The sequence below is a fragment of the Pristis pectinata genome, chromosome 4, assembly GCF_009764475.1.
Source record: "Pristis pectinata isolate sPriPec2 chromosome 4, sPriPec2.1.pri, whole genome shotgun sequence".
NCBI lineage: Eukaryota > Metazoa > Chordata > Chondrichthyes > Rhinopristiformes > Pristidae > Pristis > Pristis pectinata.
Window position 1 is genome coordinate 108,333,999 of NC_067408.1, and position 23,446 is coordinate 108,357,444.

At 41.7% G+C, this 23,446-nt stretch overlaps 1 protein-coding gene across 2 annotated transcripts in view; it reads left to right on the forward strand.

Annotated features, from left to right (window-relative positions):
* Window positions 1-23,220, forward strand: part of mrps6 (mitochondrial ribosomal protein S6) — a 101,335-nt gene extending 78,115 nt beyond the window's left edge. For both annotated transcript variants that reach the window (XM_052013453.1, XM_052013452.1), the window contains one exon: window positions 22,931-23,220. In XM_052013453.1, the coding sequence (XP_051869413.1) occupies window positions 22,931-23,114 (184 nt within the window). In that variant the 3' untranslated portion in view covers window positions 23,115-23,220. The remainder of the gene's footprint in view (window positions 1-22,930) is intronic.
* Window positions 23,221-23,446: the final 226 nt, after the last annotated feature.

Below are 23,446 nucleotides of genomic sequence, written 5' to 3' on the forward strand. Positions count from 1 at the left end.
TAGGTTGGTAGGTTAATTGGCCACCGTAAATTGCCCCTAATGTGTATCTGAGTGTTAGAATCTGTGGGAATTGATGGAAATGTGGAGAGAATAAAATGGAATGAGTATAGGATTGGTGCAAACAGGTGCTTGATGCTTGGTGGGCTGAAGGGTCAGCTTTCATACTCTATGACTATGATTCTAAGGCTGGGGAATTATTTTAATTCTGAAGAAGGGTCCTGATGCGAAACATTGACCGCCTGATTTTCTCCACAGAGGCTGCCTGGCCTGCTGTGTTCCTCCAGCATCATAGTGTTTTTCAATTATTTTAATTCTGTTTGCTTGCTTTCCCAAGCTGCTGAAAGTACACCTTATGGTCTGGTATCTAGCTGCTTCACTTCTACCTATTTTCACCATTTATGTTTTAAATTGAAAAAGAATCGCTTCAGCTATGGAAAATAACTATACTGAAGACAAACAACAATTATAAGTTTGATCTTAACCACATGCAGGGAATTTGACCAGACCTATCAAATTTCATGTTTGGAATGAGCCCCGCTTAACTTGTTTTGACAATAACCCTATTTTGATTAAATTCAATGTTTATTCAAAAAAGGCCTCTTACGTTGATATCCGTTTTAATCATTAATCTTACTCTTAACAAAATGCAATTCCTCACTCTTTAACTGGCACATGAACATTCTGCACCACTGTTCACTTTAAAGGAAAGAACGTTCGTTTATTTGGTGCCTTTCAAATCCTTGTAAAGTCTTAACATGCTTCATAGCCAATAAGTTAGTTCTGTTGGTAGACAAGGCAATGTTACAAATAGCCACTTTATCAGCTTTTTGTGGTGTTAGTTAGGATGTGAACTTTGTTCTCTTTGGAAAAAGTGAAATGAGATTGTTCACCTCTGTGGAACAGGGATAAGGCTATGATGTAATGTCTTTCTAAAGGAAGCATCTTCAACAATGCAACATTCTTCAAGTACTGTGTCTGGAAATGGAAAGAATGATTTGCTGAATTGCAGTGTTATGCAACTTCCCCATCGGGAAAGGTTTTGACCTACATTCCACACAGTAATAATCTTTGACATTGCACCCATTGATTTAAACCCATGTGGGACCAATGCATGATAATAGAAAATCATTGTGGCAATTGTGACAAAGAAGGAGGCCATTGGGTGGATTGAATCTATGCCACGACCCAATATTAGCATTCTCATCAGTCCCATTCCCCTACACTTTCTGTAGCCCTGCAGATACCTTGTTTCTTGCTCAAGTGGCCTCTGTCATAGAGACTACAGTACAGAAACAGGCCCTTTGGCCCATCTAGTCCATGCCAGCCTGGTTTTCTGCCTAGTCCCATCTACCTGCACCCAGACCATAGCCCTCCATACCTCTCTCATTTACGCACCTATCCAAACTTCTCTTAAATGTTACAATTGAACCTGCATCCACTACATCCACTGGTAGCTCATTCCACACTTGCACCACCCTCTGAGTGAAGTAGTTCCCCCTCAGATTCCCCTTAAATATTTCACCTTTCACCCTAAACCTATGACTTCTAGTTCTAGTCTCACCCAACCTGAGGGGAAAAAGCCTGCATTCACCCTATCTATACCCATAATTTGATATACCTCTACGAGATCTCCTCTTATTCTCCTGCGCTCCAGGGAATAAAGACCTAACCTATTCAACTTATCCCTGTTACTCAGGTCCTCAAGTCCCGGCAACATCCGTGTAAATTTTCTCTGCACTCTTTCAAGCTTATTAATATCTTTCCTGTAGGTAGGTGACCAGAATTGTACACAATACTCTAAATTTGGCCTCACCAGCGTCTTCTACAACTTCAACATAACATCCTAACTCCTGTACTCGATGCCCTGATTTATGAAGACCAAAGTGCCAAAACCTCTCTTTACAACCCCATCTACCTGTGATGCCACTTTCAAGGAATTATGGGTCTGTATTCCCAGGTCCCTTTGTTCTACTGCACACCTCAGTGCCCTACCATTCACTGTGCAAGTCTTACCCTGGTTTGCCCTCCCAAAGTGCATCACCTCACGTTTAATTAAATTTCCATCTACCATTTTTCAGCCCATTTTCCCAGCTGGTTCAGATCACGCTGCAAGCTTTGATAGCCTTCCTCAATGTCCACTACACCCCAATCTTGGTGTCATCCGCAAATTTGATGATCCAGTTTACCACGTTATCATCTAAATCATTAATATGGATGATAAACAACAACAGATCCGGCACCAGTCCCTGCGGCACACCACTAGTCACAGGCCTCCAATCTGAGAAACAACCATCTACTACCACTCCCTGGCTTCTCCCGCTAAGCCAACGTTGAATCCAATTAACTACTTAATTCTGAATGCCAATCGACTTAACCTTCTGGAGCAGCCTCCCATGCAGGACTTTGTCAAAGGCCTTGTTAAAGTTCATGTAGAGAACGTCCATTGCCTTCCCTTCATCAACCTTCCTGGTAACCCCCTCGAAAAGCTCTATAAGATTGGTTAGACATGACCTGCCACGCACAAAGCCATGTTGACTATCCCTAATCAGGCCCTGCCTATCCAAATATTGTATATCCTGACCCTCACAATACCTTCCATATGTCTTTTGGGTCCACGCATAGATGACTACACTGATCTTCAAGAGGACCAATTTTGACCCTTGCTATCCTTTTGCTCTTAATATAGTTATATAAACCCTTTGGATTCTCTTTCACCTTGTCCTCCAGAACAACCTCATGTCCTCTTTTACCCCTCCCGTTTTCTCTCTTATGAGGTTGCTTTGGCAGATAATGTGAAGGTAAACCCAAAGGGTTTCTACAAGTATATTAAGAGTAAAAGGATAGTAAGGAACAGAATTGGTCCCCTAGAAGATTAGAATGGTCGTCTATGTGTGGAGCTTCAGGAGATGGGGGAGATCTTCAACAGTTTTTTTGCATCGGTATTTACTCAGGAAACTGGCATAGTGGATATGGAAGGAAGGGAAACAAGCACTAGTGTCGTGGAACATATAGAGATTAAAGAGGAGGGGGTGCTCGGATCAGCAAGTTTGCTGATGACACTAAGATTGGAGGCGTAGTGGACAGCGAGGAAGGCTTTCAAAGCTTTCAGGGGGGTCTGAACCAACTGGAAAAATGGGCCAGAAAATGGCAGATGGAATTTAATGCAGACAAGTGTGAGGTGTAGCATTTTGGAAGGACAAATCAAGGTAGGACATACACAGTAAATGGTAGGGCACTGAGGAGTGCAGAGGAACAAAGGGATCTGGGAGTTCAGATACATAATTCCCTGAAAGTGGCGTCACAGGTAGACAGGGTTGTAAGAAAGGCTTTTGGCATCCTGGCATTCATAAATCAAAGTATTGAGTATAGGAATTGGGATGTTATGGTGAGGTTGTATAAGTCATTGGTGAGGCCAAATTTGGAGTATTGTGTGCAGTTCTGGTCACCTAACTATAGGAAGGATATCAGTAAGATTGAAAGAGTGCAGAGAAGATTTACTAGAATGTTGCCGGGTCTTCAGGAGTTGAATTACAGGGAAAGATTGAACAGGTTGGGACTTTATCCCTTGGAGCGTAGAAGAATGAGGGGAGATTTGATAGAGGTTTACAAAATTCTGAGGGGCATAGATAGCGTTAATGCGAGTAGGCAGTAGGCTCTTTCCACCTAGATTAGGAGAGATAAGTACGAGAGGACATGGCTTTAGGTTGAAAGGGGAAAGGTTTAGCAGGAACATTAGGGGGAACTTCTTTACTCAGAGTGGTGAAAGTGTGGAATGGGCTGCCATCTGATGTAGTAAATGTGGGCTCACTCTTAAGTTTTAAGAATAAATTGGATAGATATATGGACGAGAGAGGTCTGGAGGGTTATGGACTGGGTGCAGGTAAACGGGACTAGCGGAGTGACGTTTCGGCACAGACTAGAAGGGCCGAATGGCCTGTTTTCTGTGCTGTAGTGTTCTATGGTTCTAAGTGTTCTCTTGCATTTCTTATACTCCTCAAGCACCTTATTTGATCCTAACAGCCTATACCTGATATGCACCTCCTTTTTCTTTACCAGGGCCTCAATATCCCTTGATAACCAAGGTTCCCTAAACCTGTTAGCCTTGCTTTTTATCCTAACAGGAACATACAGATTTTGTACTCTCAATATTTCACTCTTGAAGGCCTCCCACTTACCAAGCATCTCTTTGCCGTAAAACAACCCATCCCAATCCACGCCTGCCAGATCCCTTCTGATGCCATGAAAATTGGCCTTCCTCCAGTTTAGAATCTTAACCCAAGGACCAGTCCTATCCTTCTCCATAATTATCTTGAAACTAATGGAGTTATGATCATTTGATCCGAGGTGTTCCTCTACACTCACTTCTGCCACCTGCCCTGTCTCGTTCCCTAAGAGGAGATCCAATATCACATTCTCTCTAGTTGGGACCTCTACACATTGATTAAGGAAACTTTCTTGAACACATTTGACAAACTCGATCCCATCCAGTCCTTTTACAGTATGGGAGTCCCAGTCAATGTGGAAAGTTAAAATCACCTACTATCACAACTTTATATTTCCTACAACTGTCTGCTATCTCTCTACAAATTTGCTCCTCTAAATCCTGCTGACTATTGGGAGGTCTATAATACAGTCCCATTAACATGTTCGTCCCTTTTTTATTCCTCAGTTCCACCCAAATTGCCTCAGTAGTCAAGCCCTCTCTGAGCACTGCCCTGACATTTTCCCTGATGAGTAATGCCACTTCTCCCCCTTTAATACCTCCCCCCTCTGTCATGTCCAAAACAACAGAACCCCAGAACATTGAGCTGCCAGTCCTGCTCCTCCTGCAACCAAGTCTCACTAATGGCTACAATATCATAATTCCACGTACGGATCCATGCTCTAAGTTCATCTGCCTTACCTACAATATTCCTTGCATTGAAATAGATGCAACTCAGAACATTAGTCCCACCACGCTCAACCTTTCGGTTTACATCTTTACTTGTTATTCTTAACATCTACTTTCCCCACAGCCTCTCCACTTGCTTGTCCTGCCACCCTGGTTCCCACCCCCCTGCAATTCTAGTTTAAACCTCCCCTGAGCAGCACTAGCAAACCTTCCCACAAGGACATTGGTCCCCCTCCAGTTCAGGTGCAAACCGTCCCATTTGTACAGATCCCACCTGCCTGGAAGAGAGCCCAATGATCTAAAGTTCTGAAGCCCTCCCTCCTGCACCATCTGCTTAGTCACATGTTAAACTGCACTATTTCTTGCCTCACTAGCACGTGGCACAGGTAGCAATCCTGAGATCACCACCCTGGAGGTCCTCTTTTAACTTAGCACCTAACTCCCTGAATTCACTTTGCAGGACCTCACCACTTTTCCTGCCTATGTCATTGGTACCAACGTGTACCACAACCTCTGGCTGCTCCTCCTTCCTCTTAAGAATGCTATGGACTCAATCGGAGACATCTCTGACCCTGGCACCTGGGAGGCAACATACCATCCAAGAGTCTCGTTCTCATCCACAGAACCTCCTGTCTGCTCCCCTAACCAATGAATTCCCTATCACTACCGCTTGCCTCTTCTCCCCCCTTCCCTTCTGAGCCAAAGAGCCAGACTCAGTGCCCGAGCCCTGACCGCTGTGGCTTTCCCCTGGTAGGTCATCCCTCCCAACAGTACCTAAAACTATATGCTTGTTATTGAGGGGAACGCTGCACTGACTGCCTATTCCCTTTCTCTCTCCTGACAGTCACCCAGCTACCTGCCTCCTGCAACTGGGTTGCGATTGCTTCCCTGTAACTCCTGTGTACCAACCCCTCAGTCTCCCAAATGATCCAAAGGTCATCCAGCTCCAGTTCCTTAACACGGTCTGTAAGGAGCTGCAGCCGGATGCACTTCTCGCAGATGCAATTATCAGGGACACTGGAGGTCTCCCTGACTTCCCACATCATGCAAGAGGAGCCCACCACTGCACTGGATGTCATTCCCACTGCTCTATTTGTGCAATAATAAAAAAAAGAGAACTTAACAGAACCTCTCTTTAGCCTCCACCTCAAAGCCTCAGCTCCCCACTCTCACACTGGCCCACTCTCACAATGGCCGCTCCACTCCACTTCATAATAGCTGCGCCTTTCACTGGCTGAGTTGCCATGCACTTAACCAATCAGAAACAACTTTAAAAAAGCTGCTGGCTCCTCCCCTCTGCTGCTCTGGCAGCTGGAACTACACAAAAAATACGTACCAACTGGAAAACAACTTTTAAAAAAGCTGCTGGCTTCTCTGCTACTCTGGCTGCTGGAACTGAGCTGTCATCTGCTGCTGTACTCTGGGAAGAATGATATTTAAATGACAGTTTCTATCCTGACTTCAGCCTCCTCTCCTGGTCCTGATTCTAAAGTAGGAGATAGCCTGGTGAGAAGCGAGTTCAGAGAGAAGGCCTACAGAGCTGCAGCTGGAATGACAGTGGAAAGAGAGAGCAGCATTTTGAATATCACTGCATAAGGGGTTCAGAGCAACTGATCATAGGAATGCACAGGTTGTAATGTGCATGGAGAGGGTGGATGTATTGATGAATGCCAGCCAATATAACAAAGGAGAATTTTGGTGTTAAACCCTTTGTAATGTTAAACTTCACCTTGAAGAAGAATGTATTATTGGGGAGGTTTCATCTTGTACATGGATTGTCTTTTGCATGTGTAACTTCACCCTCATTGAGCCATTTATTGTACAGAATCATCCAAAGGGTGGTACTTGATATTCATCCCTAATGTCTCCCCCCAGTTCCATTTTTCTATTCAATTATCCTTTATGTGCTGCATGTCTAATCAATCACTTTTTTTTAAAATGCTACAACTAGACTTTTAAGCAAAGCTCTACGTGGGCCATGGCATTTTCCTTGAGTGCTAATGCTTTAACCTTGGACTTCAGCAGGAATCTTGCAGCTTTACTGTTCCAGACCAATCCTGTAAGGAGTAGTTATCATAATGCTTTACGGCAGTGTCCTTCAATTCTAGGTGCACACTTTTGTTTGAACAGTAAGTAGTGCTGACTTCAGCGAAGAACTGGTTTGGAATGATTACTGGTGTGGAGTAAACACTGTGTATGTAGAATCACCTTTGGGTTTATGACTATGCCTTTGTTGATAATTTATCTTTATGACACTCAGGCTGAATTTTGTTTTCATTCAGGAGATGCAGGCACTGCTGGCAAGGTGATATTCTACAGTGCATGTTTAAGTAAAAACAATTAGTGGAAATATAAAGCAGAAAGGCTTTTACAATACTTCACCAATGAAATCTTGCCTTTTATTGAAATAGTGTCAGCTGCATTTGATTTAATTAAAACTGGTTTCTGTAAAGACATTATTTTCAGTTCACTGTTTTGAGATCTAATGTGACCTTCAACTGGATTAAACAACTGCAACTGAAAGTGGAAAGTAATGTGGTTGACTCCAGGTAGAAACATTCACAATTGTAGATTTCAAATGTACAAAGGCATTTTACACCTTGTATAAGAATCTTGATTCAGATATCCTGCATGCATTTTTTGTGGCTTTCTTGTGCAATCGGTAGTGTATGGTTTAAACAATACTGCCAATTGTTCAAATGTGGAAAGCATTCAGTCATGTGATGGGTAATCCTGTAAAATTTATACACTTAAAGGGGCAATGAAGTTACAGCGTATAGATGCTAATGTGATTTTAGGAAAACCTACACTTGAATGGATTTCTTAATTTTCCATTGGCAAAAAAAATGTGTTTAACCACACTACAAAGTAATCAATTCCAGTACAATACTAGAATGTAATTTAGCTTGTGGCGTGTCAAGCAGGCTGCATCTGGATCCTGTTCCGGTTGGAGTTTAACTGTTACCAATCAGCCAGTTACAGATACCGGAAATTCACTGCTGAGTTTTTCATTCCAAGAGGTCCTGCATCTGACTATGAGAAGATTGATACTCTGAGATTAGTTCAATGACTGAGAAAAATACAAGCCGATAGTTCCCATTTTAAAAAAGCTATTACTGATATAAAGTTTTCCACACCTGATAGTACATGCGAACGATGAAATATTTTGTGAACATCACTTCTTTTATTCCTATAAAAATATTATGTGTGTGCATTTATTGTCATCTGACAAATAATGAAACCTTGAGATAAAAGTATGGACAGATTTCTGTTCTGCAATGTACACAGGAACTAAACATTTAAAGTATATGTATAATTGGTCGCTGTCCTATTGATAAGCTGGTTTGATTGCGTGGCATCATAGTGCTAATTTTTAATTTTTGAAACTTTTAACATAGAACAGTACAGTGCAGGAACAGGCCCTTCAGCCTACAGTGCTGTACCGAACTAATTAATCTAATAATGCCTAATTACACTAATCCCTTCTGCCTGCATGTGGTTCATATCCCTTCATAAGAGGGAGTATAACCACCTGCCCCTGACATTCAATAGGATCATCATCATTGAGTACCCCATCATCAATATCCTAACCACTGACCAGAAACTCAATGGGCCCACCACATGAATACCATGCCTACAAACAGCAGGTCAGAGGCAAGTTGTCTTGTAGTGAGTGACTCATGTATTGACATCTCAAAGCCTTTCCACCATCTACAAGGCATTACGTCTGGATGAATACAGCTCAAACCACATTTGAGAAGCTTGACATCATTCAAGAAAAAGTAACGTATTGATTGGCACCCATCTACCAGCCTAAACATATATTCTCACCAATGCTGATTTAATGTCTCTGCAGTGTGTGCTTGCAATTGCCCTAGGCCACTACAGCTTGACCTCCCAAACTTGTGGGCTCTACCACCAGAAAGGACGGGGGTTCAAGCCCGTGGGAATATCACAGGTCTCTCTCCAATGTGCACACCATCCTGAGCCAAACATAGAACAGTACAGCACAGGAACAGGCCCATGATCTGCTGAACTAATAGTAAGCTAATGATACCTAATTAAACTGATCTCTTCTGCCTGCACATGGTCCATATTCCTTTATTCTCTGCCTATTCATGCGCCTTTCTAAGAGCCTCTTAAATGCCTTGTTGTATCTGCCTCCACCACCACCCCTGGCAGCGCATTCCAGGTACCCTCCACTGTCTGTGTAAAAAAAAAATTGCACCACACATTTCCTTTGAACTTTCCCCCACACCTTGAATGCATACCCTCTGGTATTAGCCATTTCGAACCTGGGAAAACGATACCAGCTGTCTACCCTATCTATGCCTCTCATAATTTTATAAACTTCTATCAGGTCTCTCTTCAGCCTCCGCCACTCCAGAGAAAACAACGCTAGTTTGTCCAACCTGTCCTTATAGCACCAGTCCTCTAATCTAGGCAGTGTCATGGTAAACCTCTTCTGCACCCTCTCCAAAGCCTCCACGTCCTTCCTATAATGGCGCGACCAGAATTGAATGAAGTACTCCAGATGTGGCCTAATCAGAGTTTTATGAAGCTGCAACATAACTTCCTGACTCTTGACTTCAATGCCTCGACCAATAAAAGCAAGTATTCCATCCGCAGCCTTTACCACCCTATCAACTTGTGTGACCACTTTCAGGGAGCTATGGACTTGGACCCCAAGATCCCTCGGTACATCAACGCTATTAAGGATCTTGCCATTAACTGTGTACTTTCCCCTTACATTTGACTTTCCTTCCATATTTGAAATTACAAATTCTCTCAGCTGATCTCTAAATGTGATACTGGGAAAGTTGTGTTCTTTCATGCGTGTTGACTCTCTGTTTTGAATGCAAAAGACACGTAATATTTTGGGTTGGATGTTTTGTAAGTTTTCTTAAACTGGAAATAACCCAATCTTTGATCAGCAAGTCATCAGTGATGATTGAATAGAATGTGGTTTAAGTGATGGCTGTGACTGTCTCTAAGACAGAGTGTAGTATGCAGTTGGAAAAATAGCCAATTTAAGAGACAGGGATGATAAAGCAAGAAGACCTGACATTATTGCATTAAATCTCTTTGGGAGGAAAAGCTTTAGGATTGGATTTATTATTTCAATAAGTTTCTACAGCTATTGTGAGTAGGTGGTGATTCTTGAATTATGATGGAGAGCAAAGCTGTTGCAACTAAGATAAAATACTTCTTTAAGTTTTCATGTGGCAAAATAAACTGCTAGATGATTTTGATCATGTTGGATTTACAGTGAAAGGAACAATGAGTTTGAACCCCACCATAAACTATTTTCCCTTGAATGTGTTTCTTTTGTTTTAATCTACCTTTAGAGCGTTGCTAAATCTGGAGACAAAAGATTTTGAAACCCAGAACTTCTCTAGCCAATCTTGTGAAATATGAGTAATTAAATTGTGTGGGGGCAACCCAGTGGTGCCTTACAGTGCCAGAGACCCAGGTTCAATCCTGACCTCAGATGCTGTCTGTGTGGAATTTGCACATTCTCCTTATGATCAGGTGGGTTTCCTCCCACATCCCAAAGACGAGCGATTTGGAAGATTAATTGGCCACTGTAAATTGCTCCTAGTGTGTAGGTAGGTGGTAGAATCTTGGGGGAGTTGATAATTGGGGCAAATAATTTTAAAAATGTGATTAATATAGAGTTAGTTGAAATGGCTGATTGATGATGGTGCAGACTTGGTGGGCTGAAGGGCCTGTTTCTGTGCTGAATTTCTAAAAATGTTCATCTGTGATATGGATTTGGTTCATTTTCCCCTCAACTTTACCTTTTGTGAAAATCAGCTGCATTATACGCCATTGTTAAAAGCACTCGTAGTTTCAGTTAACTTTCAGACTTCCTGAAATGGTTGCTAATGGGAGAAACTTTAAAAAGAGAAGGGATTAAGCAAGTAAATGTTGTAATCTTTAATGCATACAGTGTTATTTATTAACTATATCAAATTTTATTGCCGTTGATTGTGTGCAATCAAAGTTAAGCCACATGATGCCTTTATCAAATCTCTACTTGCTGTAGAAAACACTTGTACTTCATGTAGATGGGAAATAACAACTGATAAAAAATGAATTTTAAGTGCCTTTCATGAGCTCCTTCATATAATTGTGCCACATTTTGCAGAAGAGCCGCTTGTTTTCTATGAATCTAACTTTAATTAATTATTTTAAATTCCCCCTTAACAACAGACACTAATTGCTGGTTTGGTCCATGAAGGAGAAACTTTTTCTCTCTCATGTCCTCTTGGTCTTAGAGCTCTGGTATCGTCATTTTGTTGGAATTTCTGAAATTTATTATTATATCATAACTCTACCAGTTGTAAATTTGGGTAGAATTAATTTCTAAGAGCTTGTAAGTGTAGGCGTTCAGATGGTTGCTGCTGAAAGCCTAAAATGACATATTAAACTCCATGACCACTTTTACTTCTCTTACAAGATGTGGACTAAGAAACATACGTTTTGTCTAATTTTGCTGCTCTTTAAATTTGGCACAAAAAAACCCAGTGGAAGCCCAAATAACAAATCAGTGCAATATGTAGTTCAATGTGTAGTTCAATCTGGCCAACCCAATACTGTTGCTGTAGTTTGCTGTTGGTACATGTGGAAGGCAAAAGCGTTTTGAATTATAATTGTCATGGAACAGCTGGGACGTGACTTTGCCATCACTGTCTTTTGCAGTTAAGTCTAGAGGTGTCTTACTGATCTGACAAGGGGAATTATTATATCACTATTCTAGGGTCTGGAAATATCAAGCATTAGAAAAATTAAACTACTGCTTTGAAGTAAATGTTTTGTAATGCTTGAAGCAAACTGTATGGTGCACATTACTTCATTTTATTTGTATTTTTCTTAATGCACTCCATCATGTAAACCATTTAAGATATCCACTTAGTGACTATTTGAAGTTTTGCACAGAAGTGATTGTTCTTTTTTGAGCTCTTTCTGCAAGGGTATAACAGGTTCCTACTTTCCATGTCCTAGACAAAGGCAATTTCACCAACTTCACCTGATTCAATGTCACTTATTAAATGCTTTGCTACTTATAGATTTTGAGGACTTGGTCCTTTCAAATTCAATTTCCTGTCACCTTGCTTCTGAAGTTCCCAGATTATTGCATTCCTAAGAGATGGCCATTCCTTTGATTGCTCACTATTTTGTGCACTCTGTTCATCTTGTTTAAAGAAATTAACAAAAAATGTTTCTGGCACATGGCTCCCATGCTTTGGAAAAAAATATGGCTTGCAGAATGTCAGCTTGCATTGATTTGTCAGTAGTTTTGCATCTTTATCATTTCTCTCAGTAAAAACATGCTGCACCAAATTTGGAGATGCTCATTAATGTTCTGACCCACTTGATAGAGAACATCTGTACTTGGAGAGGAAAAATGTTCAAATGACTGCTTTACAGATTCTTGACTTTCGGATGTGCAGAGGCACTGTTGATTGTCACTTTACACCATGAAGATTGCATTTTCTGTTCGATGATCTCATCCATTCATCTCAGAAATCTCTGGTTGCCTGAGATATTTTGTGTGGTTCCTGTGTAATAATTGCAAGCATATTTATGTCTTTAAAGCATATGGAATCCCAGGTGTTTTCTCAAAAAAAAAGGAGGGGAGTTCCACCCAAGTTTCCGCTCAGTAGAAGAGTAACTTGCTATGTTGTTATATTTATTGCCATACAGGCTTCACCAGCACTAGCCAGTTATATTGGGAAAGAACTGATTAGAGCTCCAGGTTCATTCATGCTATAAATACCTTTATACAGAGAACTAGTCAAAGGTAAACATCAATCGGCCATGCTAGTCACCTTCTTGTAACCCTGCCATTTTACTGACGACTGTCTTAAATTTTAAACCATGGCTTTGCTTAAAATGGATGTACTTATGTGCTAAACTGACATTTTTGTACAATGTGGTTTGTAATTTTCCTTTTTGGTCCAAATAATCTTAATTTTAAGTTTTGTTTTCAGAAATCATGAAGCTCTCTGACTCTGCACCGTCACTCAGGTGCCTGCTGCCTTATTGCACTTGTCTCCCTTAATTTGTGTGGGCATTTCTTATCGGTTGAGGGATGTTTGTCATGATATCCTCTAGGGCTGGTAATCTTTCCTTTGTGTATTTGGGTCAATTCTCTAGGCTTTCATTTTAGAATCAGAATCAGATTTATTATCACTGACTAATATGATGTGAAATTTGTTGTTTTGTGGCAGCTGTACAGTGCAAAGACATAAAATTACTATAAATTACAAAATAAATAGTGCAAAAAAAGAAGTAATGAGGTGGTGTTCACGGGTTCATGGACCAGTCAGAAATCTCATGGCAAAGGGGAAAAAGCTGTTCCTAATTCATTGAGTGTGGGTCTTCAGGCTCCTGTACCTCCTCCCTGATGGTAGTAATGAGAAAAAGCATGTCCTGGGTGGTGAGGGTCCTTAGTGATGGATGCTGCCTTCTTGAAGCACTGCCTTTTGAAGATGCCCTTGATAGCAGGGAGGGTTGTGATGGAGCTGACTGAGTCTACAACCCTCTGCATCCTCTTGTGATCCTGTACATTGGCGCCTCCATACCGGGCTGTGATGCAACCAGTCAGAATCTCTCCACCGTGCTCCTATAGAAATTTGGTGACATACCAAATCTTCTCAAACTCCTAACGAAGTAGAGCCACTGTTCCATTGGAAGTATCCTACCTTTTTGGTGAACTTGATAAAACCAGGCCTATATTATAAGTTATGATTTGCCATATCAAAGCCAATATATATTTATCAACATGACTACTTCTGAAGAGTCTAAAGACATGTTGTGATTATTTGAATTGGGTCCTTAAATGTCTAATTGGTGGCAGGTTGGGCTTTGCTGCTTTTGGTGTTATATGGATAACATAAGCAGCTAAAGCCTAAAGTATTATCGCAATTCTTTCCTGTTTCTGTGTCAAAGAGACTTTGAAACATGGGCTGGTCTGCTAAGTGCCCTTCTACTAGCCCAGTTTATACCACCTTTCCTCCCTCCCAGATTACACTGGGACTCTGACCCTCACTCTCCCAGATTACTCTTGGACTCTCCCTCTACCCCCTCCTGGATTATTCTGGGAATCTTCACCCTCCCCCACTCCCAGATTACACAGGGATTCTTCACCCTCACTCTCCCTGATTACACTGGGACTTCACTACCCTCACCCCTGCTCTCCCAGTGTATACTAGCACTCTTCACCCCTGTTTGCTCAATAGAACCTAAGAAAGGAGGATGAAGCTTGCTCTGCCATTAAGATCATGGCTGATTTTCCACATCAGCTCCCTTTGCCAGTCCCCTCCCCCTTCTTCTGTGTTCCCTCAGAGTCCAAAAATCTATCCATGTTTTGAATGAAGACAACCACTGAGTCCCCCACAGCTCTATGGGGAGTACGTTGCCCGCTATTCCAAGTGTTCAAACCTTGTTGACCAACATCGAGAGCAGGACCCCATTGAACACCTTCAAGAGATCCAAATGTGCACATCTACTGCTTCCCCTTGTCTGTTTTACTGGACACATCCACAAGGAACTCCTGCAGATTGGTCATATACGTTTTTTATCTTGTAAATCCCTGTTGGCTCTGCTCAGTCTGATTACTCTTTTCAAGATGTTCCACCATCACCATCCTTTATTTAGTCTCCAGCACATTCTCCACCACTGATGTTAGGCTAAGAGGTTGGTCGTTCCCTGTTTTCTCTCAACCTTCTGTTGCTAACTGGTGACGTCACATTTGCTACCCTGCAATCCATGGGAACAATTCTACAATTTATCCAGCTCTGGAAGATGATAAGCAGAGCACCCACCGTCACTAACACCCCCACTTTCAAAACTCTGGGATCTAAACCATCTGGGATTTGTCAGCTTTCAAATTCACCAACTTCAATCGTTTTATTTTTTGACTGATGTTTAGTTCCTTCAGTTCCTCACTCTCGCTAGATCCTCTCATATATCTGGCAAGTTTTGTCTGTCTTCTGTGAAGACAGAGGCAAAGTAATTGTTTAACTCATCTGCCATATCTAGATCCCCCATTATAAATTCTCCTATCTGTCTTTAAGGGGCCCACTTTGTTAGTCCTTTCCTTTCACATACCTATAAAAGTTCTTACAGTCTGTTGTTATGTTTCTCTCCAGTCGATTCTCATGTCCTATCTTGCCTTTCTTTATCAATTATGATCCTTCTTTGCTGAATGCCAAAATAATCCCAATTTTTAAGCTTCCTGCTATTTCAGGCAGCTTTATAAACCTCTTCCTTGGATTTAACACTAATTTCTCCTGTCAGCTGTAGATGTCACTTTTCCTGTTGATATTTTGAGTCTTAAAAGGATTTGTTTTTTGCAATTGGCGTATTTATTTCTTTAAGTGCTAACCATCTCTTGTCCACTGTCATACACTTCAGTATGTTCCCCATCTCATGCCTTCATTGTTTCCTAACATCATTGTTTGTAATGATAGAGAGAAATACTGGTCAATGAAGTTGCAGATTCTGCTGGAATACAATTTACAATACAATGTATTAAACATCATTTTCAAACCCTATGTGAAATTCCATGATATTATGATCACTCTTCCCCAAAGGCTCTCAGAGTATACTGGCTGCCACTCTCCCAGAGTATATTGGCATTCCTATTCTTCTTCTCCAGTGTACCCTTGCTGTTCACTGCTGCTTTCCCAGAGTATACTGGCACTCACATCCCTCTTCCCCTACTCCACATGCTCTTCTAGAGTATTCTGGCATTCTTCATCCCTGCTCCTCCAAAGTTTACTGGCACTCATAAAATCTCAGAATGATTAGAGCACTAAGGAGGATATTTGACCCATCATACTTGTGCTGTCCCTCAACCAGAGCAATTTACTAGTTCCACCTTCCCCTTCTCCATGGCTTGCAATTCTTCTTCACCTTATGTTTATCCAATTCCGTCTTAAAGGCCATAATGGAACCTAAATATGCATTGTATACAGACATTTTTCACCTCGTTCCCTCAGCGTATACTGGCACACTTCACCCCCACTCTCCCAGAGTATACTAGTACTCTTAACAGTCTGTCTTTCCCCATCCTACTGCTCTGCAGTTTGGATTCCTACTGATCTCAGATTATGCTGCAGTTTCCTCCTTTCCAGTTCAGGATGGTCCTCTATTCTCCATTCATGAAGTCACGCTGGTAATTTTCTGTTCTCCTCGGCCCATTCCTCCCTATTGTTCGACTTGGTGTCCATTGCCACCTCCTTTACAAGTCTCCTGTTTCCAACAACACCTCTCCCATTCCTTCACTCACGTAGGCTGCCATCTCCTTCCAGTTTGCACTGGCCTCTGTTTCGCACTGGCCTCTGTTTCACACTGGCAGCTCTCTCTTCCAGTTTGGTGACAGCCTCCTCCCTTCCCTATTCTGACAATACTGCTGTCTGCGTGGACTGAACTGTGCTCCACCCTGTGGGTGTGGACTTCTGGTCCATCCATGCCCAGTATCCTGAGCCTCTCCTCATGGCAGTAAATTTCCATGAGGGGGTTGCCTCATGAGGAGAGGTTTATGGTTGGTCCATTTACACCATTTAGAAGAACGAGAGGTCACCTCATTAATGTTCTGATAAAGGTTGATGCTGTGTGTCTGTTTGCATCAGCTGAAGTCTTTTTCCCAGGGAAGGGGAACTAAAAACTAGAGGCCATAGGTTTAAAGTGAGACGGGAAAGATATAAAAGGGACCTGAGGGGTAACTTCTTCACACAGAGGGTGATGTGTACGTGGAACGAGCTGCCAGAGGAAGTGGTTGAGGCAGGGACAGTAATAACATTTAAAAGACATTTGGATAAGTACATGGATAGGAACTGTTTAGAGGGATATGGGCAAATGGGACTAGCTTGGTGGGCACCATGGTCGGCATGGACGAGTTGGGCTGAAGGGCCTGTTTCCATGCTGTATTACTCTGCAACTCTGTGAAGAGTTAAGAACAGTTTCCAGATGAATGGTCAACCATTTACCACATAGGAGAAATTACTTTACACAGAGGAATGGAGGTCATTGGAATTCTCTGCCTCAGACGTCGGTAGATACTCATTTCACTTGCTATATTCAAAATTGAAGTACTTTTGGACGCTGAGGCAGTGGGAAGTTGTGAGAGTCAGACAGGAAAATGCATGAAGCCAAAGATCAACCACGGTCCTTACAAATAGCACGGCAGACTAGAGGGGCTGTATAATTCACTCCTGCGTTTGTGTTTCTCTGTAGCATTATTCCTGTGTGTCTGTTGGGTGGGGAACTGGGAAGCACCTTGAAGACAAACAGTCTGTTCACAAAGCTTCACAGTATGTAGTTTGACAGCATAACCTAGAGGAGGAGTAGTAAATGTAAATCAATCACCAACAGCTTTTCTGCATTTCTTTAAAGTCTTTCATTTCTTTTCTGAGGGCAGGGCCCTGGAGAGTGTTGTAGAACAGAGAGCCATACAGCACAGAAACAGGCCCTTTGGCCCAACTGGTTCATGCCAACTAAGGTGCCCATCTAAACTAATCCCATTTATCTGTGTTTGGCCCATATCCCTCTAAACCCTTCCTGTCCAGCTATCCTGTCAAGTGTCTTTTAAATGTTGCTCATAAAGACCTTGGGGTTACAAGTTCATATTTCCCTGAAAGTGATGACACAGGTAGACAGGGTGGTGAGGAAGGCATTTGGCATGCTGGTCTTCGTCGGTCAAGGCACTGAGTACAGGAGTCGGGATGTCATGTTACAGCTGTACAAGATGTTGGTGAGACCGCACTTAGACTATTGTGTGCAGTTCTGGTTGCCTAGCTATAGGAAGGATGTCATTAAGCTGGAAAGGGTGCAGAAAAGATTCACAAGGATGCTAGCGAAGGGTTGGATCCTGGAAAGGGTTGATTTTAAAGGACAGAGTGGATAGGCTGGGGCTGTTTTCCCTGGAGCACAGAAGGCTGAGGGGTGACCTTATAGAAGTGTATAAAATGATGAGGGGCATAAATAAGATCACAATTTTTTTTCCCCGGGATAAGGGGATCTGAAACTAGAGGGCATAGCTTTAAAGTGAGAGGGGAAAAATTTAAAGGGGACCTGATGGGCAAGTTCCACACAAAGTGTGGTAAGTACGTGGAACAAACTGCCAGAGGAAGTCGTAGAGGTGGGTACAATTTGCAATGTTTGAAAGAAATTTAGACAGATGCATGGATAGGAAAGGTTTAGAGGGACATGGGCCAAATGTAGGCAAATGGGACTAACTCAGGTAGGCAACTTGGTCAGTGTGGATAAATTAGTCCAAGGGGCCTGTTTCTATGCTGTATAGCTCCATGACTCTATGCTGCTGCTTATCAGCATGGAAAAATCCATTTCCATGTTGTATTGTTGCCAAGCTTGTATAATTACAGTCATTAGGCAAATGTGGTTTACCGTAGGGATTAAATTTCTAGGAATAATAGTGTATGGCTGGTGGCAATGATTACTGAAACAATGTAAATAGAAATCCCCCGCTAAATAGTAAATGTGTATTTTCTGTTTGCTGCCTTTTCTTTCAATAATATTGAACTACTGGAGTTGCTTCTCCTTTTCATCTTGGTATCTGATTTTACTTATAATTACAAAGTTCAAAACTACATCATGAAATTGCCTTTCCCCTTGTAAGTAGCTCTTTTTAACCAAGAACAACTGCAAAGTCGTAAATTACAAGTACCTAATTATAATGTGCATTATTCTTTGAAGCCGCTAACAAGTAGCAGAATAGTAGGGGAATGTTCACTTTGCTGCTCTTATGAGGTTGCAGTTATGATCACTTGAGCCACACTGATTATTGTAAACACCTGAGCTTTCTGACCTTTTCACTGCTGACGTGCTGTTGACTTGGCACAAGTAGAAATGAATAGGTGCTAGATTTGTGTGAGATCAACAAGACACTTTCAAAGTCCATTTGGCAAATCAGTGTGCTAAACTCAAGCTGGCAGGGACAATTTCATTCCTTCTGGGGACAACCCATTTTGATAACCAGATGCTCTATTTGACGTGTACTTTTCGGTAATGTTTGGCACAAATGATTCTGTGTACGTGGAAAAAGCTTCTCAGATGTTGTCCCTGTGGGCTTGGATGTTCATTTTCTTGAAACTGGTGAGTCAATGGATGCCGGTTGGACATCCTGACACAGCTTGGCAGTCCAGCCCCATGGATAAGGTCTGGGAACTGGGGAGGTAAACTGGAGGGGTGCGAGCCCAGGTGGTCCTCAATACTGTTCCTCCTGATTCCACGTTATGGTGGACACAAGAGACTGCAGATGCTGGAATCTGGAGCAACTGACAATCTGCTGGAGAAACTCAATCGATTGAACAGCATCTGTAGGAGATAAAGAATTGTCAATGTTTCGCTTCGAAGCCCTGCATCAGGATTGGGATGCAGGGTTTCAACTCAAAATGTCAACAATTCCTTCCCCTCCCACAGATGCTGCTTGACCCAATGAGTTCCTCCAGCAGATCATTTGTTGCTCCACCTTATGGTAAATTAAATTTCCTCTTTTGTCCCTTTATAAAATATGCTGGCTACGTGGCACATAGACTGGGAATAACACAGCATGTGCAAAACAGACTGCGACTGTTCTGTTCAAATTTGCGAGGGGAATTTTATAAGGGGTAAAACTCTTGACCTGCATAATATCACTTGATTAAAATCATATTTCACACTTACGTGCTGAACACTTTTTAAGTATTCAACTCTCAGGACATGGATTTATTTTATAAAATATTGGAATAAAGGAAGGAGGCCATTTGACTTGTTGCATCCTCCTGTTTATGGAAAGCCTCAATTTCTCGTTCTTTATCTACTAAAATTTTCTTTTAACAATTGAAGAAATAAGGTCAGGAGAGAGCCACCTGTTCCCTCAAACCTGCTTCACTGTTTCATCATTGATTTAAGTTCATTGTTGATTTAATCTTGATCGCCACAACCTCTTGCAGTCCAAGAGTATGTCCACTTCAACCCTTGGATATATTCAATGATTCCGCCTGAACAGCTCTTTGGGTAGAGAATTCCAAAGCTTCCTAATCATCCCTGCTTTAGACGGATGACCCCCTTATTCTGAAACACTGAGCACTACTTCTAGATTTCTCCGTCAGCTTCAGAACAAGTTGAGATCTGCTTTGCGTGACATCAGTTTTACCTGCTCCATGTTCTAGCCTGTCGTGCCCTGAAGCAGTTCTGCACTTGAAGATACTCCCTTTCTGTGTCATCTGAAAATCCCTTATGCGGTGTCAAAAAGAGCAGAGTCGAATAGATGTGATTCTAACCCAGACTCCACTATGAACTTCCTATCCATGTTACATCATTTTTCCTCATATAATTTATCATAAAATTGAACGATACCGGGAAGGCTTCTGTGTACCACCTAGTGACTCCTTTTGCAATACAATGTGTGACATTCCCTGCTTTTCCTTCAATTATATTCCTGCACTAACCTATGTATTGGCTGGCTTAATTAATGCACAGATTTCTAAATATGTACTCATTTTGTCCAATATTAGGTCGTTGCCTTTGTTAGGCTGCCTGTTCTATTGCTGCTGAGTTTCCTTTCCTGTACAACGATAGCCTTACAGTGTTGTCATATCTTTCCACCTTGCGAATGTGGTGTGAGCCAAGTCAAGTCAAGTTATTGTCATGTGCACCAGTATGGTGAGGTACAGATACAATGAAAAGCTTGCTTGCAGCAGCATCACAAGCATGTAGGTTCAAACAACACACAAAACATAAATTGTACATAAATTATGCAAGGCAGTGATGAGAAAAAATAACTGTGCAAAACAAGGCGTCAATGCAAAAGAAAACAGTCCATAATAACGCAAAAGGTGGTCTTTAGTGTTCCATTGCTGAGGTAGGGTTAGGGTTGTGAAGGTTGGTTCAAGAACCTGATGTTTGTAGGGAAGTAGCTGTTCCTGAACCTGGCAGTGTGGGACTTCAGGCTTCTGTACCTCTTGCCTGATCATAGCAGGGAGAAGATGGCATGACCCAGATGGTGGGGATCCTTGATTCTTGAGACAGTGCCTCCGATGGTGTCGGTGGTGGGGAGGGCTGTGCCTGTGATGAACCGGGCTTGTTTCCAAGACTCTCTGCAACCTCTTGCGTTCCTGTGCGTTGGAATTGCCATACCAGGCCGTGATGCAACCAGTCAGGATACTTTCAACAGTGCATCTATAGAAGTTTTTTTAGTACTTGCTGACATGCCAAATGCTAGGGTTGCTCAGAAAATTTTAGGTTTTTACTTTGTTTACAGCAACAAAATGAAGCAAATAGTTTGGGGCCATAACCTGCAGCATTTTGTAGCAGTGTTGGTAGTTCATTTCATAACAGGATACTGAGCCATAGCTTCAGAAGTTTTTATTATATATGATGTAAATAAAGAGAATCACTGCTGCTAATTTCTCAAATGTTGTTCATCTTAAAAGGTTTATAACTCAAACACAGCTGCTCCTCTTTGGTTTTGGTGAAAATTGTGGCTCCTAGACTGTCTGCTCCCAATGATATTCACTTCTTTATCTGATCTCTGGATTGTACACCAATGTTCCACATGAGGAAGAGTAACTTTACCTGTTGGATTCATTTCTCTTATCCTGGTGATCTTGAAACTGTATCTGTTTCAGTTACAGAATAGTCTTAAGCAGCAGTGTTTTGTCAGTTGTATGGGAGGGATGAAGTAGATTGGGATTAAAACTATGATTTACTTATTCAAACAAGTTTTTACTTTAACCTTCAGTAAAATTTTTTATGATTCATGATGTGCTCCTCCTAATGGAGACTAGCACAAAAAGAGGATGCAAGGTTAAATCTTCCGATCATTTTCTCACATGGGAAAATGGGAGAGGTTTTACACTAATTGCTCATACCTATAAATTAGGAACAAGACTAGGCTGTTTGATGCCTTTGAGCCATTCGATAAGATCATGGTTGATCTGCTTGTAATCTCAACTTTGCATTCTAGTTTACCAGCAATAACCTTTCATCCCTTTGCATTATCAAGTATTTCTGCCTTAAAAATTACATAGACTGCTTCCACTGCCCTTTGAAGAAGTGATCTCCAAGGACTCATAGAACACAGAACAGTACAGGAACAGGCCCTATGGGCCATAATGTCTGTGTTGACCAGGCCAATTTTAACTAATCCCATCTGCACATGGTCTATATTCCTCCATTCCCTGCCTGTTCATGTGCCTGTTTAAATGCCTGAGGGAAAAGATTTCATCTGTCTTAGTGAGAAGTAGTACCATCTCTCAGAAAAGGAAGCATTCTCTCCACATTCACCAGGCCAAGACCCTTCAAGATCTTGTATGTTTCAACCAACTCACCCTGCACTCTTTTAAACTCCAGTGGATACAAAACTGGCCTGTCCAAGCTTTGCTCATCAGACAACCTGTCCGTTCCAGGTATTGCACTAGTAAAGTTCCTCTGAACTGCTTCCAACGCATCAACATCTTTCCTTAAAATAAGGAGACCAATACTGTACACAGTACTCCAGATGTGGTCTCACCAATATCACTGAAATATAACCTTCCAATTTTGTATTCAACCCCCCAAGCAACAAACAATAACATTCTGTTAACTTTCTTAATTATTAATTAATCTCACTGCTACTGTTAGGCAGGAGGTACAGAAGCCTGAAGTCCCACACCACCAGGAACAGCTACTTTCCTACAACCATCAGGTTCTTGAACCGACCTGCACAACCCTAACCCTACCTAGCAACAGAACATTACGGGCCACCTCTTGCATCACCATGGACTTGTCTCTGTAGCTTTTTGTTGCACTAATATCTTGTTTTGCACAGTCTTTTTTTCTTCATTGTCTTATATAATGTATGTTCTTTGTGTTGTCTGAATCTACGTGCCTGTGATGCTGTTGCAAGCAAGTTTTTCATTGCGCCTGTACCTCACCTTACATATGCATACAACAGTAAACTCATCCTGACAATTTGACTACTTGCTGTACTGTATTACTGCTTTATTGCAAGTGAGCTCACTTACTGTAATTTATGTATTTCAGATACTACCTGGTGGATTTTGAAGCACCTCCCGCCATTCTCCCGACCATGTTGGATCACTTAGATCGTGACATTGATGTGATCAGACCTACAATACTCAAGCAACAGCCCCCAAAGTCTGAGGAAAGCTGCCCAGGATTGATCCCACCCAACTATGAAGTTAAATTGCGATCTAAAAGGAAATGATCTTGTATTGTTTTACAGTCAAATATTTAAAAATGTACATCATCAAAACATCCTGTTTGAATGCATGTGAAAGGATACTTTATTAAAGGTGAGGTTTTCAATTTCAGTGTGTTTTTTATTTAAGTTCCTTTAACCGCCTTTTACATTTTGAATATTAAAATAAAAACGGAGCAACATAAATTGAATGTTGTGTTCAAGCCAGAAAAGGAACTGTATTCCCAACTCAAATATCCGGTTTGCACGTCTCAGCATAGTGGAGGGAAATTAGACCTGGAGGAACATCCTGAATGAGCTGAATCCTTTTGTCACTCGATACCCACGCCATCCATGTA